Here is a 19,219-nt window from a genome sequence, read left to right on the forward strand (position 1 = left end):
ACCACATTGTTATTAACACAATAAAATCACATCAACATTACAGTAAATTCAACAATAACCTCTTCACTGATCATTTTCATTTCTTGCAGCTTCAACACTATAGGATCTCTCTTTTCTCTTACATGTAGTGTTGAATTTATTTCTATTTCTTCTCGTTTTTCTGCTCATTTTTTTTTCCTATACTTCTGACAGTTTTCTGTGTCATCTGGGGAAATCATAACTTCCTGAACAGAGGCTTAATCTAACACCATGGGGTCTCCAACAGAACTATCACTGTTATGTGTGCCTAAGTTATTTAGCTGTACCATGAAAAGACTCGTATGAGATTTTATATACATATATATGTATGTATGTTACTGTGAAAAGCCTACAGAAAAAAAAAAATAAAGTCGGTTAGACAACTATAGACCTTTTATGACCTATAGACAAGTTAGGACATTTATGGTCTCTGTTTCAGTAATGTTTCCAGTTTCCTGCTTTCTTGCTGATATCTTACTAGTTTAATAAAGGACTTGCTTATTTCTTTTTTTTCTAGTCATGTAAATATTTTATCAGTTTGTAAAGAACAAGTATGGTAGTTGATATGACAACCAGGAAAAGGACATGATTTCTTCTAAAAACAAAAAAAGAAAGCAACATATTTAAAGATGAACAACAAACTAAAATTACATCAAGTTTCTACTGACAAGTAGAGAGATGGAACATCAATAAAAAATTGAAGTACATACAAAGGTTAAGTTTAATATGACTCATAATTTACTCTTAATTACTTACTGATTACTTTCTGTAAAGATAGACATCCATCATAATTACTTTGACTTGCATAATCCCATAATACTTATAATACCACCGGTCACCTAAAGTCAGTGGGTGTCCCTTCTTGAGAATATATATGGAAAAATTTCCCTCACGGTAAAATGATGCAATACCTGCCATACTTCATATTTGTCTGAAGTTCTTACATTGTTTTTACTTACATAAGTACACTTGCAATCTGTGTTACTGTCCCACTGCTCATTTAAGTCAAAAACTAGTCTCTTATAAATATCCATTAGTTTATTATTATCCAGAATTTTTTAGGAAGACAACTGCACTTTCATCCATGGTAACAAAGACTATCACCTGGCATTTTGTTATATGATTAAGGATGTATTAATGACTAGTATACTTTCATAGAACTTTGTGCAGAGAGCTCTTGTTGCAGCTTTCTGCTGCATTTTGACATGTAGTTGGATTGATGAGTCACTCCTTTTCACAGAACCACAGAATCACAGAATCATCTAGGTTGCAAAAGACCTTGAAGATCATCTAGTCCAACCATTAACCTAACATTGACAGTTCTCAACTACACCGTATCCCTAAGCGCTATGTCAACCTGACTCTTAAACACCTCCAGGGATGGGGACTCCACCACCTCCCTGGGCAGCCCATTCCAACGCCTAACAACCCGTTCTGTAAAGAAATGCTTCCTAATATCTAGTCTAAACCTTCCCTGGTGCAACTTGAGGCCATTCCCTCTTGTCCTATCACTTAATACTTGGTTAAAGAGGCTCATCCCCATCTCTCTGCAACCTCATTTCAGGTAGTTGTAGAAGGCGATGAGGTCTCCCCTCAGCCTCCTCTTCTCCAGACTAAACAACCCCAGTTCCCTCAGCCACTCCTCATAAGACCTGTCCTCCAGACCCTTCACCAGCTTCGTTGCCCTTCTCTGGACATGCTCGAGTAATTCAATGTCCTTTTTGTAGTGAGAGGCCCAAAACTGAAAACATTAATCAAGGTGCGGCCTCACCAGTGCCAAGTACGGGGGCAAGATCACTTCCCTGTCCTTGCTGGCCACCCTATACAAGCCAGGATACCATTGGCCTTCTTGGCCACCTGGGCACACTGCTGGCTCATGTTCAGCCGGCTGTCAATCAACACCCCCAGGTCCCTTTCTGACTGGCAGCTTTCCAGCCACTCCTCCCCAAGTCTGTAGCGCTGCTGCGGGTTGTTTTGGCTGAAGTGGAGAACCCGTCATTTGGCCTTATTGAAACTCCTACAGTTGGCCTTAGCCCATCGCTCCAGCCTGTCCAGGTCTCTCTGCAGAGCCTCCCTACCCTCGAGCAGATCAACACTCCCACCCAACTTGGTGTCATCTGCAAACTTACTGAGGGTGCACTCGATCCCCTTGTCTAGATCATCAATAAAGATCTTAAACAGGAGTGGCCCCAAAACCGAGCCCTGGGGGACACCACTCGTGAGCAGTCACCAACGGGATTTAACTCCGTTCACCACAACTCTTTGGGCCCGGCCATCCAGACAGTTTTTTACCCAGCAAAGCGTGTCCCCATCCAAGCCACGAGCAGCCAGTTTCACCAGGAGAATGCTGTGGGCAATGGTGTCAAAGGCCTTACTAAAGTCAAGGTAGACAACATCCACAGCCTCTCCCTCATCCAGTAAGCAGGTCGCCCTGTCGTAGAAGGAGATCAGGTTTGTCAAGCAGGACCTGCCTTTCATAAACCCATGCTGACTGGGCCTGATCATCTGGTTGTCCCGCTTGTGTTGTATGATGGTACTCAGGATGAGCTGCTCCATCAGCTTCCCGGGCACTGAAGTCAAGCTGACAGGCCTGTAATTTCTGGGATCATCCTTCCGACCCTTCTTATAGATGGGTGTCACATTGGCCAATTTCCAATCTGTCGGGATCTCCCCAGTCAGCCAGGATTGCTGGTAAATGATGGAAAGCAGCTTGGTGAGCACCCCAGCCAGCTCCTTCAGCGCCCTCGGGTGTATCCCATCCACTCCCATAGACTTGTGTGTTTCTATGTGATGCAGTAGGTCACTGACTGTCTCCTCCTGGATTGTGGGTGGGTTGTTCTCCCAGTCTCTGTCTTCTGGCTGAGGAGGCTGGATTCCTTCAATACAACTAGTCTTGCTATTAAAGATGGCAAAGAAGGCATTAAGGACCTCAGCCTTTTCCTTGTCACTTGGTACCATTTTTCCACCTGTGTCTAGCAGGGGATGGAGGCTCTCCCCGGTCTTTCTTTAGCTGTTGACCTACTTATAGAAACATTTCTTGTTATCTTTGACTGCTGAAGCCAGATTAATTTCTAGCTGGGCTTTAGACCTCCTGATTTCTGCCCTGCATAGCCTCACAGCATCTTTGTAATCACTGTGAGTGGCTAGCCCCTTCTCCCAAATGCTGTAAACTCTCCTTTTCTCCCTGAGTTGTAGCCAAAGCTCCCTGTTCAGCCAGGGTGGCCTTCTCTGTCGCCAGCTTCTCTTACAGTAGCTGGGGACAGCCTGCTCCTGTGCCATTAAGACTTCCTTCTTAAAGAGTGTCCAGCCTTCCTGGACCCCTATACTGTGTTCTGTCTGTTCATCTTGTTTTGACAGCTCTAGTCTGTAGGAATTAAGAACTGGTGGTTAGCAAAATGTAAACTGACCTTGAGGTTAGAAGAATGATTGTGGGAAACTGAAGTAACATTCGGAACACCATGTTGCGAGCATCAGAAACAGCAGGCTGGAACACCTCCTGCAGAATGCATGGTGAGCATGTGAGCAGTAAACAGATAAAACCTGAAGGTCAGTAGTATGTAGAAGTAAAAACAACCTTATGTAAACAAGTGGGAATAAATTTGGAGCTGGCATACAGTGCAGCAGCATTTGCTCTTGGCAGTGCCCCCCCTTCAACAAACTGGTATGAGTTTGTCTTTCTTCTGCGCATTGCCCCAATCCTGGCTGGACCGAGACCGACACTAGTCACTCCAGCATCTCAGGGACTAGACACCAACACCCACTATCAGTTCTGGAAGAAAAAATTGCAATCAGGAATTGCTCTTAATGACATTCTCTTTTAGGAAGTCTTATACTCCCTGTTATTATATTATTTAATTTATTTATCTCTAAAAAAGGCACTTAAAGATAGACAAATATACTACTTTCCTTGGTTTTTTTACAGGTGAAAAATTGACACGTATGCTTAAAAATATATTCATGTATCTCTATATAAAATGAATGCATTATATATAAACATGTATATAGAGAAAATATTAACTTGAACTCGTGCTCACATTCAAGTACCTGCCTGCATGTCAACACCTGATAAGAAAATGTAGTGATGCTAGTGAACGATGCTAACTGATGGACTGAAATGGTATTCCTCTATTTTGATGTTGCATTTCACCTCACTATCACTTCCTTACTCTCAGGCTTTACCCTGACAAATGTCCAGTGTCCTACTACAGTGGAGTGCACACTGCAATTCAGAAAGCAGCTCTCACTTCTTTGAAATCTTTTCCTGACAGTATGACAGGACTAGTGCAGGGCTTTCTGGGCACAAAAGGGCTGTCTTTACAGCACCTGGTGGATGCTGTGGCCACAGTTCAGTAGAGCTGGTATTAGAGGCTTAGCCAATCTCATAGCTTTATTCCAGTCTGTAACCTAGATTTCTTCCTTTGCGGAAAAGGTTGTGGATATGGAAGAATCCTAGTGCTTATCCAGTTCTTGTCCAAGCAGGGAGGTGGACCATGAAGAGAGGTGAGAGATATATCAATATGGATATGTCCAAGGAAACAGTCTGGTTAATCAGCATCAGGAGGGAAATTTGTAGGACAAAGTTCAGGCTTATGCAGAAAATGAATGCTGCTTCCTGGCAGTTGCCCAAAGTCAATGTTAACAAAGAAGCCAACTAGTATGAGGACAAAATGAAAATGAGAAATAATCTATTCTGAAGCCAAATGTGGCCTTCTGCAGCAGTGAGGCAAAAACCTCTGTAATAAGATTTTTAAGAGGTCTCTGAAGTAGAATCCCCTGGAAAAGCTCTGACTGCCACAGCACACTAACAGCAAACCCCACAGCTTTTCTCACCGAAGCAGCTTAATATGTAACCTACTTAGGAGGTGAATCTGGCAGTGAGCTCCTGGAGCCTTTTTGCATCTTAACGCATCCCCTGCAGTCAAGCATTCCTGTGTCAGGAATAAAAATGCAGTGAATATGCAGTCAAGAATGCCTGTGTCAGGAATCGAAATGCGGTGAGTATGTTTCACTGTATAATTTAAAAAGAGGACAATAATCTCTGCATAAATCTCCAACCATCTCTCCACAAATCATGCCCCTTATTTCCCACCCTCCAGGGGACCATGTGGTGTCAGGTCCAAACTGTTGAGACTGACATGCAGAGGAAGATTTAAAATGGAGTTCAGTATTAAAAAGACTGCAAGAGTGCTGTGTATTGTGAAGTCAAAAAATGTTTGCTGACATACCCTTTCCCTCCCGCTACAGTTCATCTGGGTTTTTGCTAGTCAAGCACTGCTTACTTATCAAATTCCCAGTCCCTGTAATTTTTGACACCTCATCAGCCTCATCCTCTTCTGCAAGCTTTGTTTCCAAAAGATAATCACACTTCCCAAAGTAAAATAAACTTTGGAGAGTTTTCTCCATTATAAGGAGCTTAGTCCTCCATATTCTAAAGTTAAGGAACAGCCAACCACAGGAGAGGATATAGAATGAATAGAGTTTTGCAGAAATTTTGGCTAATCTTCATCCTTGATCTGCAGGCAAGATATCATCAATTGGGAGTTATGTCATGTAGAACAGGTACTTGACAGGAACTATCAAAATTGCAACAAGTGGAGACTTTACTTCACCAAAATTTCTCACAACTCTGCAGATTTCTTAGTCCTTCTAAAACAGTCTTTTCATTACCCTTCAAACATAAAGCCACTTGGAGTGAAAATATTGGGAAATTTCTTATACATTAAGTACTAAAAATAATCTAGACCAATTTAAATAACCTGTAATGATGGAAACACTCCAATCAGTACATTAACCAAGTCAACTCTTGGATATATATAGCCCAGCCCACTTTTAGATGTGTAGGGAGCATTTTTGTGTGAGACACTTATTCAAACTTGTCTCCTGCTATCAAATGCCTGTTCCATTTCTCAGTAGGCTACTCAAAGTGACAACCAGGCTCACTCCATTTGGTGTCAGAATAGAAACTGACAGTGATGAGACATTGGCAGGTTGTCTTTCATACAGCAAAGGTCATTTAGCTCCTCCCCTTCCTTCTCCTATTGCTTTTCTATTACTACGTGATTACTGGAAGTCTAATATTCAGGTTTAAGAAGAACAGAGTCACAACTCCTGACTCCCCAAAGCACATGAGGATCTTTAGAGCCCAGAGGTGCAGAAAAGGGATTTGAGATTTAAACATGATTTAGCTGAAACTATCACTCAGTCACTGATGTGAGCAGCTCCGGTGCCAGCACGATCCACAGTGGAGCGCTCCAGCACAGTGCACAGGGAGGGGTTTCCTGAACTGGGGAAACCTCATGGGGAGCCAAGAGAGCAGCCAGGAGCCTGCAGCTCACACCACAGCAGCTGGCGAAACCTGGTTGGGGCCAGGAGCAATGGGAGACAAGCTCCTCACCCCCCCATAGAAAAGAAGCCATTGGCCAGCGCTAGCAACCAGAAGTGCTGTGAACAGGGCAGGCAAACAGGGTGTCGTGTGTCAACAAGGGTGTGGTGCAGCAGTTTGCATGGCAGTCCATGCGTAAGGGCACGCAGGAAGGGTGCTGAAGCCCTACCAGCTCAACCAGGGAGCAATGTTGTCCAGCCGACAGAAGGTCATGGCCTTTCTAAGCTCTGCACCCATCACAACTGACGCAGCTGCCCAGACAGAGCTGTGATGGGGACACGCTGCCACCCCAGCACCAGGCTGCAGGGTGGGCCCTGCTCTGACACCAGTACAGGGCGGCAGACCTGAGCACAGCTGTGGGAGGTGTGCCCAGGGAGAGGAACTCCTCTGCTGAGTGACAGAGCTCCGTGAAGAAGTCAGTAGATTGAGAGGTATCAGGGAGTGTGAGAGAGAGCTAAACTACTGGAATCGCACCCTACCTTCCCTGGGACAGGCCCAGCAGGCAGACAGAACACATGATATGGAGGATTCCCTATCCTCTCTGCCTGCTGAATGCGATGACTTAAGGTGTAGGGGGCAATGGCAACAAGCTCCCGTCCGGCACAGCAGGTGCTTCTCCTCTGTGACTACCCCACCTTCCCAGGTGCCATTGCGTAATAGGTACGAGGCTTTGCAAGTGGAATTGAAGAATAAGGAGGACAATGGTTCATCTAGCTTTGAGGTGTTGCCAAGGTTAAGTCGGCATACACCCTGCATCAAAGCTGCTTCCATAAAGATAAAAGACAGGTCATTGTCGTAGGACGCTCTCTCATGAGGGGAACAGAAGGCCCAATATGCAGACTGGACCCACCTTTTAGGGAAGTCTGCTGCCTCCCTGGGGCCTGGGTTAAAGATGTGAAGAGAATGCTTCCTACCCTGGTACAGCCTTCAAATTATTATCCATTATTGATTTTTCAGGTCATCAGTGATGAAGTTGCAACAAGAAGTCTGGGGACAATCAAGAGACTTCAGGGCCTTGGGACAACTGGTTAAGGGATCAGGAGCACAAGTAGTGTTCTCCTCTATAATTCCAGTTGCAGAGAATGATGAGGAGAGAAACAGGAAGAGCCAGCAGATAAATACCTGACTCCAAGCCTGGTGTCACTGGCAAAATTTAGGGTTTTTTGATCATGGCTTTGTCTATGTGACACCAGGCCTGGTAGTGACAGATGGGATATGCCTGTCTCAAAGGGGGAAAAGGGATAAAACCAGGCTTGCTAGAGATAAGCCTGGGGGTGGCGTGCCAATGTTTGAGGGATGGTGTGCTAGCAAGGTCCTTTGGTCTGCCATCTCAGTAGAGGTAAGGGATGGAGAGCCATGCAGAAGCAAAGACACAAGGGTTATTGATGTGTTAGAAATGACAGAAGTGCCTGAGAATTGTCACATAATAATTAGGCTTCTCCCCCCCAAAAAGTGGTGGGATCAATAGCCCAACTGAAGTGTATCTACACCAATGCATGCAGCATTGGGCAACAGACAGGAGGAGTTGGAAGCCATTGTGCAGCTGGAAAACTGACATAGTTGCAATCACAGAAACATGGTGGGATGACTCATACGGATAGGGTGCTGCAATGGATGACTACAAACTCTTCAGAAGGGATAGGCAAGGAAGGAGAGGCAGTGGGGTATCCCTGTAAATCAGGGAGTGTGTTGATTGTCTAGAGCTTGATGGTGGTGATGACAGAGTAAGTGTTTAGTGGGTAAGAATGATGGGGAAGGCCAACAAGGTACATATCATGGTGGGACTCTGTTATAGACCACCCAACCAGGATGAAGAGGCAGACAAAATATTCTATAAGATGCTGGGAGAAGTCTCACAATCACTAGCCCTTGTTCTCGTGGGGGACTTCAACTTACCAGATGTCTGCTAGAAATACAATACAGTGGAGAGGAAACAGTCTAGGAGGTTCCTGGATGTGTGGAAGATAACTTCCTGACACAGCTGGTGAGGGAGCCAACTAGGGAAGGCGTCCCACTGGATCTGTTGTTTGTGAACAGAGAAGGACTTGTGTGTGATGTGATGGTTGGAGGCCGTCCTGGGCATAACGATCATGAAATGATAAGAGTTTTCAATTCTTGGAGTAAGTAAGGAGTGGGGTTAGCAGAACTGCCACCTTCGACTTCTGGAGGGCAGATTTTGGCCTTTTTAGGTGCCTGGTGGACAAAGTCCCTTGGGAGTCAGTCCTGAAGGACAAAGGAGTCCAGGAAGGCTGGACATTCTTCAAGAAAGAAATCTTAAAGGCACAGGAGCAGGCCGTCCCCATGTGCCAATAGTTGAGCTGGTGGGGAAAAAGACCAGCCTGGCTGAACAGAAATATTTGGCTGGAACTCAGGAAAAAAAAGAAAGTTTATGATCTTTCGAAAAAGGGGCAGGCAGCTCAGGAGGACTACAAGGATGTCATTAGGTTATGCAGGGAGAAAATCAGAAGGGCCAAAGCCCAACTGGTACTTGATCTGATCACTGCCTTATAAAGACAATAAAAAACGTTTATATAAATATATTCACAACAAAAGGAGGGATAAGAAGAATCTCCATCCTTTATTGGTTGTGGGGGGAAACACAGTGGCAAAGGATGAGGAGAAGGCTGAGGTACTTAATGCTTTCTTTGCCGCAGTCTTTAATGGTAAGACTAGTTGTTCTCTGGGAACCCAGCCCCCTGAACTGGAAGACATGGACGGGGAGCAGAATGAAGCCCCATAATTGAAGAGGAAATGGTTAGCAATCTGCTACATCGCTTAGACACGCACAAGTCTATGGAACTGGATGGAATCCACCCAAGGATACTGAGGGAGCTGATGGAAGTGCTCACCAAGACACTTTTAATCATTTATCAGCAGTCCTGGCTAAACGGGGAGGTCCCAGTTGATTGGAGGTTAGCGAATGTGATGCCCATCTACAAGAAGGGCTGGAAGGAGGATGCAGGGAACTACAGGCCTGTCAGCCTGACCTTGGTGCTGGGGAAGCTTATGGAGCAGATCATCTTGAGTGCCATCACATGGCACATCCAGGACAACCAGATGATCAGGCCCAGTCAGCATGGGTTTATGAAATGCAGGACCCACTTGACTAGCCTGATCTTCTATGTCAAGGAGACCCACTTAGTGGATGAGGGAAAGGCTGTGGATGTTGTCTACTTAGACTTCAGTAAAGCATTTGACACTATTTCCCACAGCATTCTCCTGGTGAAACTGGCTGCTCATGGCTTGGATGGGCATACTCTACACTGGGTAGAAAACTGTCTGGATGGCCAAGCCCAAAAGCTTGTGGTGAATAGAGTTAAATCCAGCTGGTGACAAGTCACAAGTGTGTTCCCCAGGGACCTGTATTTGGGTTAGTTCTATTTAATATCTTTATCAATGATCTGGACAAGGGGATTAAGTGTAAGTTACTTAGCAAGTTAGTTTACAGTTGACACCTAGCTGAGTGGGAGTGTTGATCTGCTCGAGGGTAGGAAGGCTCTACAGAGGCGTCTGGATAGGCTGGATCAATGGGTCAAGGCCAACTGTATGAGATTCAAAAAGGCTAAGTGCCGGGTCCTGCATGTGGGTCACAACAACCCCATGAAATGCTGAAGGCTTGGGGAAGAGTGGCTGGAAAGCTGCCTGGCAGAAAAGGACCTGTGGGTGTTTGTTGACAGCCAGCTGAATATGAGCCAGCAGTGTGCCCAGGTGGCCAATAGCATCCTGGCTCGTATCAGAAATAATGTAGCCAGCAGGACTAGGGAAGTGATTGTCCCACTGTGCTCGGCACTGGTGAGGTCACACCTCGATTACTGTGTTCAGTTTTGGGCCTGTCACTACAAGAAAGATATTGAGGTGCTGGAGTGTGTCCAAAGAAGGACAACAAAGCTGTTGAAGGGTCTAGAGCACAAGTCTTATGAGGAGCAGCTGAGGGAACTGGGGTGGTTTAGCCTGGAGTAAAGGAGGCTGAGGGGAGACCTTGTCGCTCTCTACAACTACCTGAAAGCAAGGTGAGTCTCAGTCTCTTTTCCAAAGCAAAGTGATAGGGCAAGAGGAAATGGCCTCAAGTTGCAGCAGGGGAGGTTTAGACTGGATATTAGGAAAAATTTCTTCACTGAAAGGGTTGTGAAACATTGGAACAGGCTGCCCAGGGAAGTGGTTGATTCGCCATCCCAGCAGGTATTTAAAAGATGTGTAGATGTGGTGCTTAGGTACACAGTTTAGTGGTGGAATTGGCAGTGTTAGGTTTATGGTCGGACTCAATGATCTTAAAGGTCTTTTCCATCCTAAATGATTCTATTATCCACTTAGGCTCCTGACAGTGACAAAGCTGCTACCTGAACTCAGAAAACATAATCAGTTGGTTAAATATATGTTAAAACAGAACTGCAAAATATTTACAGAAAACTTGATGTTTATGATTTTTTTAGTTCCAGTAGCCCTATCATAAGACAAGTGTCTAAGTTCATTACAGAATCAGCAGAAAAGGCTGTAAGAGAAACTGAGAATGACATTGCTGCCCATCTGAATGAAGATGCTTAAAAATCAGGAAAGCAGATGCATTTTCACAACAGTGTCCTCAGTGACAAGAGTGCTCAGCAAATCTAACTCAAAGACATTGTCATCAAGATGAAGTGATGCCCTTTTTAGCAGTGAGATTAATGAGTTGCCCATCAACAATGATGCAGAAGATGATACAATCAGTAAGCTTAATGAAATCATACAATAGAGAATATACCTAAAAAAAAGACCTACAGCTAGAAGAGATGATTTAAGCATTGTGTTGAATCTGTGCATTTTTTTGAAAGTTGCTATGCATTATTTATTTCTCTGTATTAGCACCTTTAAATATTTAATATGAATAAAATTAATATAAAGACTCCAATCTTTAACAGAAAGTCTTTAAAGTGAGATTTTCATAGACAGATCATGCCTGTTGTTCTGACTATCCCATCGTCATTCATTTAGCAGAAGAGACCTGTAAGTTCTCAGAGTAGAACAGAATAGACTATTTCAGTTGGAAGGGACCTACAACGATCATCTTGTCCAACTGCCTGACCAATTCAGGGCTGACCAAAAGTTAAAGCGTATTATTGAGAGCATTGTCTTAAACACTGACAGGCTTGGGGCATCGACCACCTCTCTAGGAAGCCTGTTCCAATGTTTGACCAACATTTCAGTAAAGAAATGTTTCTTAATATCTAGTCTGAATGTCCCCTGATGCAGCTTTGAACCATTCCCTCATGTCCTGTCACTAGATCCCAGGGAGAAGATCTCAGCACCTCCCTCTTCACTTCCCCTCCTCAGAAAGCTGTAGAGAGCTTCCTTTTATCCAAACTAGGCAAGCCAAAAGTCCTTAGCTGTTCCTCATAGGACATGCCTTCCAGCACTTTCACCAGCTTTGTTGACCTCTGGATGTGTTCAGGGACCTTCACACCCTTTGTAAATTATGAGTTCCAGAACTGCACACAGTACTCAAGGTGAGGCTGCACCAATACTGAATACGGCAGGATAATAAACTCTTTTGACTGGCTGGTTATGCTGCTTCTGATGCACCGCAGGATACTTTAGAGCTTCTGCTTCTATTCTTTTTCAGAGCAAGTATCTTAACTCTTAACATTTTTGTGATATCAACATTTGGCAATGTAATAATATTTCTTTCTGAAGTATATGCAAACCATAAAATATATGATGAATGAAAAATCAATATTCCAATACGTTATTGAGTTTATATACCCAGAGGATCTGACAATTAAGTAGCTAAACTGATTTGTCTAGTAAAATCCTGTTGTTCTTAATCAAGATTTTGCCTCTTCTCCTCTCCCTGGTGCAGAAAATCCTTTTACTTCCAAGATGAAATCAGTTGAATGAAAGAAAATAATCTATATCTTTGTCAGAAATAATCACCCAGTTTTCTTCCTATGAAAGGTAGAAGGTAGTTCTCTGTTTTAATCTAAGATGTCCTAGTACTTCTCCATTTTTATGGGAATGAAGAACAGAAGAAGTAGGCTGTTTGCATATCCACATTCTTCTTCATGCAATTTTAACATCCATGGAGATTCTACAGGCATTCCAGTGCTAGACAACTGGGGTGCATGAAATAGAATTCAGCCAAAAACCACTAAAAGTATGCTTTTCTGCCCATTGTCAAGATATTTAGCTGATTCTATCATCCCTTCTTCATCCATGAGCTTATTTCATCCAAGGACTATGGTAATTTAAGAGGTCTTCTGTTCTTGTCTGAATTGCAGTTGAAATGTATTATATTCTTGTTCCCAATGCTAAAGAGCACTTTATAGAACTGGTACCTATTCCACATGATATTATTATTATTATTATTATTATTATTATTATTATTATTATTATTATTATTATTATTATTACTACTACTACTACTACTACTACTACTACTACTACTACTACTGCTACTACTGCTACTACTGCTACTACTGCTACTGCTACTGCTACTGCTACTGCTACTACTACTACTATTACTATTACTATTACTATTATTATAGATTAGCAAGGCATCTTACTGGATAAACAGAATTCAGGCACTTCAGGAGCTGCTGGATTAGATGCTCAATATGTAATTTAATAAAACATTGTGACAAACTCAGACTTAACCAATATTAGAAAATATATAACTGAACATAATTAAAGACTCTATTTGTTGTTAGTAAGATTTTCTGAAATCAGAATGACAAAGCTTTTAAACTGTACTCTTTACCATTGAAGTAGAAAGCATTATAGAACTCATATGCTACAGTTCTAACATGAATACATTCCACATATAAAAAAATTCAAGCACTATAACATAACTTTATTAATATGCATCATTATAATATGCCCTGCAGCACTACCAAACAACTGTATCAAATAATCTGTATTTTTGTTCTTTTGAACCTAAAGATTAATGCGTTTACATGGTTCTCAATTTTAAATTACGGGTAAAAAGATAAATAAATATGTCTCTCTCAATCGATTGCAAAAATTGCTTCATATATTTTATGACTTCATAAAACTAGCAGGGGATTTAGTACATCCAGCTGAATTGTACATTATTGCTGCTCCACTACACTTAGATACAAATTGAATTTAAATTATATCTTTTTTAGTTCAATTAACAAAAGTATTGCTTTCATGATGTTTGTTTCCACTTGGTTCATTGCTCTTCTGTTCCAAAGAATGAATGAATCCGAAAAGAATTATTTCCCATAGAATTCTAACCTTTTATTATAATACAAATAGTTAGTTGGTAAAGCTTAATAAGTATGTTGATTCTTTCTGGAGGGATATTTAAACTTGGGAAATGAAGCACTATTATATGTATGTAAAAATGAAATGTTGGTTACGTTTTGATGAATTATCAAGTCTCTCTCTTAAGGATTAATTTAAACTCATCTGTCATTCAAATATTTGTGCTTTTGCTTTAAATTAACTTTTCCTACACTCATATTGCAATTAATGGAATGCATTACTCTTTCGCTTTCTGGAATCTACTTAAGTTAATTATGCTTCCTTTATCCCTCTGTTTTTATTAATAAACTCTTCATTTTGTATCTCATCTTTGTATATTGCATACAAATTACTTTTAACCGCAGAGGCTTCTTAATGACTTTTTAATGATTAACTGGTAAGTTATTCTATACATATTGCTCTTTATAGCTTTTGAGTTAATCTGTGAAAGTAATTCAACTAATTTCAGAAGGGAAAGGTTTTGACTGTATATGGAAACATTCTTCAAATATTTTGCTTGAGATTATAAGTACAACATTCTCTACTTCCAGCAGAAACATGTCTGAAATAGACTGCAGAATTACCTAAAATAAGAAAGAAAATATGAACCAAATTAAAATACAACTTCTAATTTTTAATGAAAATATCATGTAATTTCATAGGCTTTTTTTATACTGGACAGAAAATTGGAATCAAGTGTAACAAGATTAGTTATCTTAGTTATGCCACTGAACTGTAAAAAAAGATCATAAAGTTAGAGCTTACTGTTATTCAGACTTGTAATCCTTTGATTCTATTGGGGCCATTTAGGGTGTGGGTTTTTTTCACTTTCCTTGGGGAAGGAAAAATGTAATACACACACACACAAACACACATATATGTATATATTCCAGAGGCTACTTTCTCTAAAGAAACAAAAAATATTTGTCAAGATGTTGTAAGTAATCCAAAAATAAAATTAAAGTTTTCGCATTTTAAGGGAGAAAAAAAAAAAAAAAAAAACCAAACAAAACAGAAAGAAGAGACCCAGTGCCAATTTTGTATGCATTTTGTATTCATCAGGTGCCACAACTATTGAAAAGTATGATCTCAGAACAAATATATGGATTCAGGCTGGAGTGATGAATGGCAGGAGGCTTCAGTTTGGTGTTGCTGTCATCGATGACAAGCTGTTTGTCATTGGAGGCCGGGATGGTTTAAAGACGTTAAACACTGTTGAATGTTACAACCCAAAGACCAAGACTTGGACTGTGTTACCACCAATGTCAACACATAGGCATGGCTTAGGTAAGGAAAAAAATGTTTCAAAAAGATACAACATTTTTTAGGTATGTAATTTGTAATGGACAACTAGGTACTTTTAAGCTATTGTAGCACTCTGTACCAGTAGCTGATTACATTGTTCTTGTCAGATCACTAAGAATATATGGAAAGTTAAAGTACATTTTTATTATTTACCAAAATAATACTAGGGAAAAGAAAAAAAATAACAGCAAATAAAAGACAGAGGAACAGGGAAACAAACCCTGAAACTTAACACAGGTTAGTGAGAAAATTCAGGATTGTATGCACCGATTTTGAAAAAGGACATCTTTATCAATCAATTAATCAATCAATCAAGGTATTATTTATTTTTAACCAAAGCATTATGTGTTTTCATTTATCCAGCATGTTAGGAAATAAAGGCTATAAACATTCTCTCAGTCATGGACTGATGCACTTTACAAAGTATTTGTAGCAATAGTTTCATCATGACTGAGAGCATATTTTCCCATAGCCTGTTTTTAGACAATTGGGTTTTGCTTTGTTTTGTTTTTATAATAGTATTATCCATACCACTGTCATCATTAATCAAGCCACATTGTATTCCCATTCTCTACTCGAAGGAATATACATTTAGGGGGAGGTGTTATTATTTTTTAATTACGCAAAAGACAGTTATATTGTTTCCTTGAAAAAAAAAAAAAAAAGTAGTCTTTCTATTATGTATATCATATATATACATGAGAAAAAAGCTCTAATACAACTGCATAAATAATTCTGTGATGTTTCAAAAATATAATTTTTTATTCTTAACTGTAGAGTGATGAGATTCTCTTCCTTCAAGAAAGGAGTTTAGAATCTATAGGACATACCCACCAGAACATAACTTTTGTAAGGTATAGAAAACTGAACTGTTCAATATCTGTTCTGCTAAAATCACTTGTTGTGATAGAATCATTACAACATCATGAAAAATAGAAATGGAAAAGACATGCTAGGTTATCATGTCCATTCCCCTGAGTTACAGTCAGCAGCAAGTCCTTTAATGTGCTACTGTTCCAGAATTTTACAGAATCTGTTATTAGTTTCAATGCTATTCCTAAGGGTAGTAAGAATGCAGCAACTTCAGCTATAACACAGGAAAATATTAATAAAACATTAGGGTTTGCTTGCTAGAGAAGAAACTTTTCCCAGTGAGAAGAGAGATGGAGCCATGATTGAAAACCCTTTGTGATCAGTTAAAAAAAAATGTATAATTTTGGATTGATAATTCTACAGATGCTTTTGATCAATAGACTTGAAAAATACCTTTATAGTTTAAGTAAAGCTGTTCAGGAATGTTGAGGTTATGACTGGAGAAAAACTGCTATGTTTTCTACAGGAGAAAAAATGGAACACACAAGGCATTTAACCACTTGAGGGGTTTTTTTTTTGTGTGTGTGTGGAATCACTTTTGAATTTTTGTATTGCAGAAATTGGGGCTTTTTGTAAGCAATATGTAAAATGAGGAAAGAAGTATAAACTGGGATTTTATTGGTGATGATGACAATGATTAAATGCTGTTGTTTGGGAAGCAGTAGATATGTGCTCTTTTTCTTTATTTGGAATTGTGAGTCACATATTCTTTCATGAGAAACTTAGCTAATAGAAAATAATTGCTTTTTTTGTTTGAATATTTTTTCCAGGAATCCCATAAAATAATTATTTTAGTAAATGCCCTTTGTAATAAGAAATTCATCTGCAGTAAGAAATCTTTTTTTTTTCATTTATTTTCTAAATATGTGTTCTGTTATATCCATGTAGTGATAATGCTAGAGCTGTTTGAATTGGATTTGTATACAAGATTAGAAGTAGGCACCCACCTCTTTTTGTTTACATCAGAAAAAAAAATTCAAATGTACCTCATTGTAACTAAAGTCACAAACAGGCAATACCATTCACTTTATTCTGTCTTCATATAATCTTCAACAGAACTATGTGTGTAGAAGCTGATGTGTGTAGAAGCTGATATATGTAGAAATGAGAAATGAGAGAATCAAAATTGACTGTTCTTGTAGTGAAAATACATAGTGTAGAAAGTCATATGTTAGGTAGTTTTAGCACTGTCAGAGGAAGAGTGGAAGCTATGGTAGTGGTAGTGTTTGGAGTAAGTGGTGATGGTAAAGTACAAAAATGAAAGGATAGACTGTGGGATCCAAAACTATTATTTCAACTAACAGTGATTCTAATATCCCCATCAAGTAGGCCATAAACCAGTGTGGAATATGAAAGAATAATAAGAAGCCAGAAAGGCAGTAAAAAACACAAATGAAATACGGGGAAGGTGAAGCGTGAGAAACAGAAAGCCAAATCAAAACCCATATAAGGAAGGCAGAAAGAGACTGAAAGAATGAAGAAGAGAAAAATGTAAAACAGTTTGTGGATTATAAATTCAACAAAGAAATGGGAAAAGTGGATGCAGAATTGCTTCATAAAAAGACTTGATGGGATACACAGAGGAGGAGAGAGAAAGGAAATAGGAAATCAATGATAGACTAATTTAAACTTTAGATATCAAATCCAGTGGAACTGTGGTTAAAAATAAATAAATAAAAATAAATAAGGCACCAAACAAAAGATTGATACTCAGCTTGTCTTTCCAAAGCAAATATTTTAAGTGCCTCATTGTGAAAATTAGGCTTCCAGTAGAGTTAAGCAAGAAAGACAGCCTTTTCAGGTAGGTATCCTAAATTGTCTTGCCCTTTCCGTGAACTATTGAAAAAGTGTCTAAGATCCTATTTTAGTCTAGATTTACACTGTTTGTTAAGCCTATACTTGAGCTTTGGGGTTTAGCTTTGTAAATATACTGATCTCACTATCCATAGTCAAACATGTATTTGCAAGATGATCAGCGTGGGAAGAAGGATAACAGGGCATGGTATTACCTAACAAACTCCTGTGCATCTTAGAGTGGAGGCAGGTAACATATTTTTCCTCCCTCCCACTTTGAAAAGAGAATTTTGCCATTTGGAATTGTCTGAGTGAAAATGATATAAATGCTAAAAAAATATTCATTGATGATGGGAAAGCCTTAAATATATTTATATAGCATATAGGCCTAGGGTAGATAGAATTCACTCTACCCAGAGTGAATGGTCTCAGAGGACCTAAAGAGTTTCTGAGTCTCAGTTTACACAGTGGGTTATGGCTTCAACCCATTGTTCTGAACCAGATAAAAATGTAATGTAAATGTATTCTTAAGGTCCTAAGGAGTATGCTTAAAGTTAGACAGAGTGAATACCTGCCTATAATGTGTTTGTCATGTAACTGGTATGTGCAGGAGTTAACATCTGAAAGACTAAGTTCAAGAATCGGAAGTGGAAAGAAAATATGGGAAGTTAGGGAGTTGTAGGATAAAATATGCCAGAATATCTTTGATGTTGATGACAAAAATATCAAATGGCATTATGTGTTTGCACAAAGGTCTATTTCCGTATTTCACTGAAAGAGAATGACCCACCCTGCTTCTTAGACCCAGCTTGATACCATGCTTACTGCTTTATAATTCAACACATGAGGCAGAGGGAAGGAAAAAAAAAATAGCAGGGAAAAAACAGGGATAGCTCTGTAATTTTCAAGAAGTATAGTAATGAGAAATGTTAAGAGGAAAAGACTGTGGAGAAACTGAAGTATCAGTCAAAAAGCTGGTAAATTAAAGGGAATAGGTAAAATCAGAGCTAACAAATCAAAAATAAGATAGGACTTTCTATTTTTTTGCCAAAATCAAAGACATGATTAGCCTCTTTTTTGATCCATAAATAATAATGGTACATAAATATATGCATACCAAATCAAATATATATGATACATGTGTGCATATATATGTATATATGTTCATATATGTCATTTATATCATGACGTACCTGTGTGTATGCATATATATATATATATATATACTCACACACATATCTGGTTGGCGTAAACTTATAGCATCTTTTTTCTGTGGACATTGTGATTCATAGCACTATCAGTGCTTTGGTCAGTAATACAGAACTAGTGACATTTTTCAGCTTGGAAGTTATAAACTACCCTCGACTTCATCACAAAGTAAATTAAACCAGTTTACCTGCATTAAAGCATTCATTTCTTTCCAGATCTGTGTGCCTGTAGAAAAGCTGTGGATCCTTTCCTTGCATTTTCTGTAGTTATAATGTATGCAATGGCCAAGCATGAAGAAGTTTAACTGATAGCTGAATTCCAAATGAAGCTGCGTACTTAAACCATTGCATTCCTGAAGCTGATAATAATAGGGAGGTTTAAATGTTTATTGAATACTTT

The 19,219-nt window shown here is 39.8% G+C and overlaps 1 protein-coding gene across 2 annotated transcripts in view; it reads left to right on the plus strand.

Moving 5' to 3' along the window:
- KLHL1 (kelch like family member 1) overlaps positions 1-19,219 on the plus strand; it is a 263,122-nt gene that overhangs the window by 189,012 nt on the left and 54,891 nt on the right. For both annotated transcript variants that reach the window (XM_074859534.1, XM_074859535.1), the window contains one exon: positions 14,702-14,926. In XM_074859534.1, coding sequence (XP_074715635.1) covers positions 14,702-14,926 — 225 coding nt within the window. The remainder of the gene's footprint in view (positions 1-14,701; positions 14,927-19,219) is intronic.

The sequence above is a fragment of the Strix uralensis genome, chromosome 2 (genome assembly GCF_047716275.1).
Source record: "Strix uralensis isolate ZFMK-TIS-50842 chromosome 2, bStrUra1, whole genome shotgun sequence".
Classification (NCBI taxonomy): Eukaryota; Metazoa; Chordata; class Aves; order Strigiformes; family Strigidae; genus Strix; species Strix uralensis.